The sequence below is a fragment of the Ochotona curzoniae genome, unplaced genomic scaffold (assembly GCF_017591425.1).
Source record: "Ochotona curzoniae isolate NIBS_2020 unplaced genomic scaffold, NIBS_Ocur_1.0 patch175, whole genome shotgun sequence".
In the NCBI taxonomy this organism is placed as follows: Eukaryota; Metazoa; Chordata; class Mammalia; order Lagomorpha; family Ochotonidae; genus Ochotona; species Ochotona curzoniae.
In genome coordinates this window covers 1,067,500-1,077,530 of record NW_024466723.1, presented here as the reverse complement: position 1 = coordinate 1,077,530, position 10,031 = coordinate 1,067,500, and the positions used below count along the sequence as shown (strand labels likewise).

At 46.9% G+C, this 10,031-nt stretch overlaps 1 protein-coding gene across 1 annotated transcript; it reads left to right on the top strand.

Annotated features, from left to right (window-relative positions):
* Positions 1 to 1,566: 1,566 nt before the first annotated feature.
* Positions 1,567 to 9,578, top strand: LOC121166561 (leucine-rich repeat-containing protein 37A3-like). The gene is made up of 3 exons (XM_040995753.1): positions 1,567 to 3,272; positions 5,889 to 5,960; positions 6,839 to 9,578. Exons 1-3 carry the CDS (start codon positions 1,567 to 1,569, stop codon positions 6,912 to 6,914), a joined length of 1,854 nt encoding a protein of 617 aa, XP_040851687.1. The 3' UTR covers positions 6,915 to 9,578.
* The last annotated feature ends 453 nt before the right edge of the window (positions 9,579 to 10,031 follow it).

Genomic DNA, 10,031 nt, shown 5'->3' with positions numbered 1-10,031 from the left:
GGTCTACCCAATCTATGGGTAGACTAGATGAGTTGCTCAGTGCGCTGACAACTGAAACAGACCCCAGTGGCTTTGATGACCTGGGGTCTACAAATGTTCTAGATGACAATGTCGTCTATCCTGGTGGCTTCCCGATGGAATTAGAGGAACACCCAGGTGAGCTCCTGGAGCCCTTTGATGGGGCAGAACCATCTGAACTTCAGCCAGAGGACATACCTCAAAGCCCCGAGACTCTTGAGGAGGGCCAGCCTTCGTTGCTCCAAAAAGAAGGCCTAGCCCAGGTTCCACAGCCTCTCAAGGAGACTACACCTTCTCCAATGCTGCAGGGGTCTCCAATTCAGATCTCTGCTGCTGAAGAAGCTGTCCGGCAGCTTGTTCAAAACGAGATCAGTGTTCCACGTCCACCGCTGCAATCTACTTTGCCAAGCATCACAGGGAGGCCAGCGGATGTGATGCTCACAATTACGCTACAGCCAGGTGGTGAAGTTCAAAGTACTCTGGGCCAGCTGCAGGCCCCAGTTCAGCCTGCAGGGATCTCGCAAGGGGAATCCCCTCCCTCAATCCCACAAGAGGCTCCAGCTCAGACTCCAGGCCCTTCTGTAGACCTAGAGCCTTTCCCGAGTAATCAAGAGGAGTCTGCTCAGTATGCTGAGCCTTCAGTGGAGGTGGAACCTCTAGGCCAGCAGGTGGCCCCAATTCCTCCCGCTCCAGGCCCATCTGTGGGAACAGAATCTCTTCCAGGCCACCAGGTGACCCCAGCTCAGAGTGCACGTCCTTCTGTGGAGGTCACATCTCCTCCCACCCAGCTGGAACAGCCAACTCAGGATGCTGAGCCTTCGTTGGAGGCAGAACCTTCTCCAGGCCAGCAGGAACAGTTTGCTCAGCCATCCGAGTCCATTGGACCTGCTGAATCTCCTAAAGGCCAGCCTGGGGAGGACACAGTTCAGCCTCCAGAGCACCAGGAGGAAATATTCGTAGCTTCAGCTCACCACCACTGGCAACAACACATGGACTTACCCAGTATGCCTGCTAAACCTGCACGTTTGCAGAGTACAATGCAAGCAGATACAGAAGATGGCTTGCCAATAAGGCACAATGCTGAAGCTCAGCCTGAGGCCCCAGCTGCGCCTCCAGAAGCTTTTGAAGAGGTTGAGTCTATTTCTTCATCAGAAATACCTCAGGAAGAGGAACCCTCATCTGAGGAAATCAGACTGTCTCCAGCCCAGCAGGAAGCTCCAGCTCCGGTGTCAGAGACCGAAGAAGTGAAATCTCCACCTGCAGAGTCTCATGAGGCGACAGTTCCTCCTGAAGGTCAGTCTCCAACATTGCCGAGTGTGTCTGTTAACCCTGCAGAGACCATGACCGAGGCTATAACTTTCAAGCCAACAGGAAGTTGCAGCTCAGGCCTCGGGGAACAATGAGCTGGACCTGACACTCCTGAAAGGAGGTGACCACTCAACAGTTTCCACAAGTATGGATAAGTCAGTAGATCCTGAGGTCACCTTCACTTCACCTTCAGAGGTTGAGCCTTACCCAGCCTTACCTTCTGCAGCTGAGCCAGAGGCCATGGATGAGACTGCAGCTTCCCCTAAGGAGATAGAGCCTATCCCTACAGAATGGGAATCTCCAGCTGAACCCCTGGAGGCCCTTCCGATCACCCTTCCGTCTCCACCACGGCTGAAAGTGTCCGCTCAACATCCGGAAATGACTGTGGGTTCCAAAAGCCAACCCCAAGTATATTACCTGACTCCATCTCCTACTACAGAGGGTGTCATTTCTTCGGAGCCCCTAACCCAACCTCGAGAGCCACTTCAAGAATCTGTAGATGAGGAGGCAACGGTCCCCAAACCAGCTCAGGAACAGGCTCCGTATCTAATATTACCCAGGGTCACCTTTCAGCCTTTGAAGCTGCAGCTGACTATAACTCCAGGACCCAGTGTGGAGGCTGAACATTCTACAGCCCTGAAGACCACAACAACTCTGGACTCTGAGATTTCACATCCAGACCAGGTCCAGACTCACCATGCAGCCCTGCCCAAGGTCACAGTTGCACATTGGGACCTGGGAAATACCCCAACTCCAGAACTCAATATAGAGGTTGACCAGGCTCCAACCACTCAGGAGACCCCTGTGCAGCTTACAGAGCCATCTACAGAGGTGGGAGCTCAACCTCCAGTGTTGCAAGAGGTGGCCGTTCCAACGCCAGCTCCACCTCAACCTCCAGTGACACCCAGTGTCACAGATCAGACCTTGAACCTACCACCTACACCTACCAATGGTCCAGAACCCACTGCAGAGGCTGAGCATGCAACCGCCCTGAAAGAACCTACAGGAACGAGTCCAGATGCAATTCTGACTCAGCATCTAAACCCGAGTCCTGCTGTGGAGGTCGAACATTCTACAGCCCCGAGGAATGCCAAAACACCACCTCCAGGTGTCCCTGAGGTGACACTTCCACAGGCAGAGCTGGTTCAGGCGCAGCATCCAAACCTGACTGAAGTCACAGTTCAGGCGTTTGATATTCAGCTGGCTTTTCAATCCAGAATTGCGGAAGTTGAATCATCTCCAGCCCTGCAGAAGACCTCAGCTCAGCCTCCAGAGCCTCCATTGGAGGTTGTAGCTCCAATTCAGCATATAGTGCCAGTCAGTGTCACAGTTGAAGCTGTGAAGACAGAAATTTTCAAAATCCCAGAACCCACCACGTTGGCTGAACAGTCTACAGCCCTGGAGACTACATCAGCAGCACCTCCAAGGCATTCTGAGGTGCCACCTACATATACAGACCGGAGCCAGACTCAGCAAGTCACAGGCAATCCTCTCAATTTATCTACAGAGGTCAAGCCTACAACTATTTCGGTTACTCTAACTCGGCCACCAGAGCCAACTAGTGATATAGTAACTGTAGCAACATCAACCGGAGTCACGGGTCAGCCTTCAGATTCCCGAGTCACGGGTCAGCCTTCAGAGTTGGAGCCTATCAAAGCTCCAGTCCCTGCTCCAGAGGTTGGCCCTTCTAAAATCCTGAAGACTACAGCTCCACCTGCAGGGCAGTTTCCAACTTTGTATCCTGAAGTCAAGGCTGCTGAGTATGCTACCCGGCTAACTACTTTCATTGAGTCAAAAGAAAGCACCCCCAACAGCACGGACATCTGCGAGCTCTGTACCTGCAAAAATGGAATGCTGTCATGTACCAATCTCAGCCCGTGGCAGAAGCTCCACCAAGTGCCTGTGCCAGGATCCTTCAGTGCCCACAATGACACCTTCACCATCTTGTAAGAACTACCCTTCCTCAGAGTTCTCTAGATCTTGTCTGTCATGGTAGCCTTTTGCTCAGTACCTTGCTGGGCCTTCCTCCTGACTCAACCTGTATTTCCTGACTTCCTATTGTGACATTTTTCTTGTCACCTTTCCTTCTCCTTCTCTTAAAAAAAAAAACTACTAGATTTACTGGAAAGGCAGAATTACAGCAAGAAGAGAGATCTAGAAAAAGTGATCTTACTTCTGCTGCTTTACTCCTCATATTGCCACAATGGCTGGGGCTGGGCCAGGCCAAAGGTAAGGAGCAAGAGCTTCTTCTGGGTCTCCTGTGTGGGTTCAGGGGCCCAAGCACTTGAGCCATTTTCCACTGTATTCCCAGGCACATTAGTGGGGAGCTGGATAGGAAGTGGAGAAGCTGGTCATCAAACCGGTACCCACATATGTATGGGATGCCAGCATCCTGACAGCCTGACCTGTTACCCTTGACTATTGGAATCAGCAAGGCTTAGTAGACAGCTTGTCTGCCAAGAACTGACTTACAAAGCAATGAAAGATATTAAATGAACAACCTTGAATATCAGCTACAGGGGTTTCAGAGTTATACTATGAGCTGCAGAAAACCCTGAAAGTTTTCAAGCAAGAGAGAGGTGATCAAAACAGAAAGATTATTTTTTTTTTAAAGATTTATTATTATTATTTTTTATTGGAAAGGCGGATATACAGAGAGGAGAGACAGAGAGGAAGATCTTCCGTCCGATGATTCACTCCCCAAGTGAGCGCAACGGGCCGATGCTATGCTGATCCGAAGCCAGGAGCCTCTTCCGGGTCTCCCACACGGGTGCAGGGTCCCAAAGCTTTGGGCCGTCCTCGACTGCTTTCCCGGGCCACAGGCAGGGAGCTGGAAGGGAAGCGGGGCTGCCGGGATTAGAACCGGTGCCCATATGGGATCCCGGGCGTGCCTGGCAAGGACCTTAACCACTGCGCCACGGCGCCGGGCCCAACAGAAAGATTATTTTTAAAAATTTTAAAAGAAATTGATCATTGTCTTAATTTTTTTCTGTGCATTTACTCAAAAGGCAGAGAGACAGATTCAGAGAGAGAGTTTCCATTTGCTAGTTCATTCTCTAAATGCCTGAACAGCAGGCACTGGGTTGGTCAAAGTGGGCTAAGAACCCAACCCAGGTCTGCCATGAGGGTGGCAGGAGGGCAGCTATTGGAGCCAGCTCCACTACCTTCTGGGTGTGTGTGGGCAGAAAGCTGAAGTCAGTAACTGGAGCCAGGTAGGAGCCCAGGCACTCTGACGTGAGATGTGTTTTAGTTACTAGGCCAAATGCCTGTTTCAGAAATATGATTTTAGACACTATATGGAGAGTCATCTAGAGAGGAAAGCTTACTTCAGGGACATTAAAAAAAAAGACCTCTAGTAAAATCAAGGAATAAAATGAGAATGAGACCAAGTCACCAGCTCTGATAGGAATGAAAAGAAAGTCCCTGAGATGAAAAAGGCCGGATGGACCTAGAAACTGATCAAAGGCTGGTGGGTGGATGTATGCACAGAAGAAAAAATATGACTGCAAGCTTTGTCCTGGGTGCTGGTGAGAGTGAGTTGCCTCACAGGTGCAGACAGCAATCAGAAAGGAGAGGCAATCTGAGGGAGGTGTGTTCAGTTTTAATACTTTATGTTGGTGAACATAGAGCAAAGCCTTCTGGTTGAATGGGAATGTCCACCAGGCAGAACACGCAGGTACAACCGTGTTGTACATAAGCCATGCAGGTGCACTGCTGATGATGGAGTGAAGACAGAAGCACAGGTAAAGACTCAAAGTTACCCAGACTTGAAACTTACAGTATTTAAGATTGCTTTGGAATGTGGATGATTCATGGGTACATTCTTACTTTGCCAAAGGATCATGGAACAAAGAGAAAAATATCAGAATCTACACCCCCACACCCTTTATCATCCTATCCTCTCTACTCCACTATCCATAAGTCACTCCCATCTCCATGAGGATATGTGTCCCTCCTTCCAGTTTCTCTCCCTTGCACTTTTCCCTGAGGGAGGTGATGTTTTGCTCCTGGCTCAGTCATTTGATTTTTCCATCCCTCACCATGGCTATGGCCAGTGACCCATTCGTGTCAACACATTAGTCCATCTGATTTTGCATTGTCCATGTCCATTCACGTAGGTAGAATAATTGCAGTAGAAGGTACTTGGCCAAAGTGTTAGAATTACTGTACGTTGGAGTTTCTTTATTCTTATTTGCTGCTGAAGATAAATTGATCCATTGTTCTCAGCTGAATTATTTTCTTACTGATTTGCAAAAGGACCAGTTTAGACACCCAGGGAATTTTGGAGGCAGTATGTCCCTCAAATGCAACTGATTGGCATTATCTATCAAAGAGATTGCACAAAGAGGAAGTTAAGCTTCTGAAGGGACACCTCAACGTTTGTGCCAGGACCCCATGTTCTTCTTTCTTAATTGTGCCTGCCATCAGGTGAAGCTCTAGAAACTAGAAAGCTGGTAGTAATATCCATATTCAATATCCCCATGAAGTTGCTACGAGTGTTTTCCTTGTTCTGTTCATTGTGTTCCTATCTATTCAAGGATATGAACTGTGCTTCTTTACAGAAATTTCCAAGGGAACGCTATATCCTACATTGACAAAAATGTATGGAAAGCATATCGCTGGGCTGAGACTTTGTGAGTATATTCTCTCTAAATATGGATACAAAAACAAAGTAACTGCATCTTAAACTCTTTGGTCCAGTATTAGAGGTCAGAATGTCTTGGAAAAGGTATTTACCCCTTCATGTTAACAAATCAACCTCTACTTATTACAGTTCTAAAACACAGTATTTGCAATGAGACCACTGAAGTTTATTTTTCATCTTGTAAGTAATACATGATTATATTATTTTTTATTTAAGATTTCTTTGCTTTTGTTGGACAAATTATTCTTACAAAGAGGAGAGACAGAAAGATTCTGTATCTGTTGGCTCACTTTCCAAGTGGCCTCCACAGGCAGAGCTGAGCCGAGGTGAAGCCAGGAGCCAAGAGCCTCTGCTGGCTCTCTCTTCTGGGTTCAGGGTCCTAAGGCTTTAGGCCATCTTCTACTGCTCTTCCAGGCCCTAAGGTAGGGAGTTGGATGGAAAGTGGAGCAGCCGGGACGTGCACTGGTGCCCACATTGGATCCCAGCTCTTGCAAGATGAGGATTTAGCCATTGAGCTTTCATGCTGGGCTCCATGATTATGTTCTTAAGAGACTAAAAACTGATACAGTAAAAATCTTCTTGTAGTGTAACATTCCATCCCTGAAGTAAGCTGCTGTGACTGTGATATACATCGCTTCAGACCTTCTCTTATGTTTTTCTGCACATCATTTAGACACAGGAAAACTAGTGTGATATGTGGGCTTTTTTTTTTTTTTTTAAGATGTAATTGTTTTACTTGAAACTCATTAGAGTTACAGAGAAAGGGAGAAAGATCTAACTTGCATTTAAGTGGCACCCTACTGAGGGTTCCTCCACATCAGAGTTATTCCTGAATAAAAATTGTTGTTATTCTTCATTTTGATCCAGGATTCTCAGTGAAAATTATTTGACTGAATTACATAAGGATTCATTTGAAGGCTTGCTATTCCTGCAGCACTTGTAAGTTGGTTAAGCACATTTATTTCTGAGATTTTAGTTGTTTTCTATCAAATGAATAAGGTGTTTCAATAATCTCTAAAGTTTCTTCTAGTATTAAAATAACAATTCTGTAAGTATGTATAGGGTCTCATGCATTGAATCCATACTATTCATTTTGTATTCTTCAAGCATAATAGCTGGGTATTTGGAGGGGTTGGTCAGGGGGAGGAATGCCAAGGATTTGGCCATCTTCCACTGCCTTTCCAGGCATATAGCAGGAATGTAGATGGAAAGTGGAGCAGTGAACTCAAACCAGGGCCCAACTGGGATGTTGGCATGGCAGGGCTGTTTTACCTACTATACCACAATGGGCTCCAAATGCCATGCATCTTTATTAGGCCGATTATTGCTACTCTTAGGAAATAGATTCTTCTTTCCAATTTATACAGCTGAAGGACAGTGGGTAGAAACAGCCTTATCTGACACTAACAATAATCCTTTGAATGACCAAGCTCTCTAGGCCTGAAGGGGACAATTGCTTCCATCTTTTTCTTCTGGACTCCCAAACCTTATAGACCTGATCTGGAGAAAAACAGAAGAGATAATAACTGTCCAGTACAACAGGCCCTTCCTTGCTTTTAGTGGGAAGTCCTTTGCAAGCTAGTTATTCTCTGTCGGCATCTATATTGTCATCCCTTTTTAAAATGCCATCATTTTTCATAACTGAAAGAGAATGCTAAGCACTTAGTCTAGTTTGAGGCTCTAAAATGTGTAAGGCAGGCTTCCTACCCTCCTAGGAGCTGCAAGATCGCTTGCAGGGGAAACACGCACAGAAATCAAACATGATCCAACAAACAGGTCGATGACAACACACTGCAGAGGGTCAGTGGAGTAATGCAACCACATTCCTTAAACACTAGTGATTTAGAAAAAAAAAATTAAAAGAAAAAAAAACTAGTAACTTGTTCCTCCTTCCGTTCACTCACTCCTTAGCTATTCCTTTATTTCCTAAGTATCTGAGTTTGCTTTGTTTCCATGAGCCAGGTGGAAACATGGTAAGCAGTGCGCATGAGCAAGGCCAAGTCCATGCTTTCAAGGTGTTTATGCTTTGAAGGAAGGGGAGAGGCAAGGGTAACAATGTGAAAAAGAAAAGGGCACAGACATGATGTGCAAATTGCTTCTGGAGAACAGAACAGGGAAAAGAGACTCCAAGTTGGATCAGGGGGCTGTAGCGAGAGTGATATTGGTTAAACAGGGCATCATTGGAAGGACACTGTGTAGAGCCACTGGGCATCATTGGGAGGACAGTGTGGGGCGATACCCTCAGACCGCAGAAGGAAAGTGAGAGAAGGGCAAAACATGGGAGAGTGTCTGAGGAACGCCATGAGTACCTGTGGAGTCCACGGAGGAAAGCCGTAAGGAGTGTGGGGCCACAGCCTCCAGGGCTTTGACTGTCATGCAAAAGTCACCAGCCAGGAGAGCCACGTGTTCCTGGCAGCGCTCTGAAGCAAAACCGAGCCTGCATCAACGTCATCCAGGGGCTTGCAGAACTAGGTTCTGTCTCTACCACCCCAGCCCTGCCGAGTTCCTGATTGAGTTCTAGATCCGGGCCGAGAATTTGCATCTTCGGTGCCTAAGTGAAGCCAGTGTTTGAGAACCACTTCTGGAGAGTTCCAGAAGAGAGACTAGAGATGGAGACAGCCACAGTGGGCAGTTGGCAGCCATGCGGGTGAAAAGTGAGGCAAGCTGGGATCCATGTTACTATGGTCACAAGTGAGTGTTTTCCAACAAGAATCCAGTTCATGCTGTTTTCTGTTCTGCTGCCACTGCGCAGCTGAAACAAATCTGCTTTTACGCAATGTCAAGACGACGTGAAATCAGAAAAGAATTCCTACTAAGGATAATATAATTCTGAATTAATTCAAAATGATGAGTTCATCTGAGGAGTAGCTTCCCTTCAAATGATTTGAAAGGTTCTCTGGTTTATTCTGGAACTGAACTAGTTCCAAAAAGAGAACCACACCAGGCAGGTATAAAAGTAGAATATTCGTCTGAATATTAGAAATTACAGATAGAGGTACAAACTTTGATCTCATTGTCTTGAATTTGATGAGACTACTAAAGGTCATCTGATCATATCTCTTGCTGCCAGGAAATTTTCCCTTCAGAGTCTTATCAAGAGCTATAGCCATGCTGTATATTTTATTTATAAAGACCCAGAAGGTGAGACTGTTAGGAGAGGTTATAAGTTTGATTAGGAGCTCTGGAATGTTCAAACAGATGCCCAAAGGTGTAGTTTAGACAAAAACTGCATATTCAACATTAAGAAATACAAATTCTGTTCATTCCTACTCACTAGAGATCTAATAGACATTTTGCTTTTTCTTTTCCTAGGGATTTATCCTATAATAAACTAAAATTTTTTGAAAGGAGTACATTTGAGTCACTCCTCTTTTTCACATCATTGGACTCGCTGAATCTCCTAAAAGCAAGCCTGAAGAAGACACAGTTCAGCCTCCAGAGCAAGCAGAGGAAATATTCGTAGCTTCAGCTCGCCACCACTGGCAACAACACATGGACTTGCCCAGTATGGCTGCTAAACCTGAACATTTACAGAATAACATAACATTGCAAGCAAATGCAGAAGATCGGGTTTTAAGATGGCCGACGTAGGAGGAAGGCTGTGAGGGAGAGCCCAGTGAGAGAGGGATAGAACGCTACAGAAGCAGCAAAGAGGAACAGCAAAGAACCGCAGGGAGAGGTGCGTGAAGTTCCCTGGACAGTGTGGAGCCAAAAAGATCCACACAACTCGGAAGAACAACGAGAACAAAACAAAACAAAAGGCAGGGAAGACGGCATCCCGCTCCAGACCTGCTGAGTCACCTTTAAGAGCAGCCGACAGGAGACGCAGCCGACCCAGAGACAAGGAAACCGGGAGGGATCGTCACCGGCAAAGGTCTTCAACAGCAGCAGAGGCAGACTGCAACAGCCGGAGGTTCGGGTGAGCCAGGGAAGGGTTAACAGCCTTCCAGGGGCGGGCACAAAGCCCAAGCCTCTGGGGTGCTCCTTTTACCCTCCCCCCCTGCAGAGGTTTCAGCCTCTGAGAACACAGGGCAAGCGCCTTGAAACTGCCAAATCTGTG

Bases quoted from the DNA above. Each gene is read 5' to 3' on its own strand.
- LOC121166561 (XM_040995753.1), top strand. From the start codon at position 1,567: ATGGATGAGACTGCAGCTTCCCCTAAGGAGATAGAGCCTATCCCTACA. The intron at 3,273-5,888 runs GTAAGAACTACC...GCTTCTTTACAG, and splicing joins AATGACACCTTCACCATCTT to AAATTTCCAAGGGAACGCTA. The intron at 5,961-6,838 runs GTGAGTATATTC...ATTTTGATCCAG, and splicing joins TATCGCTGGGCTGAGACTTT to GATTCTCAGTGAAAATTATT.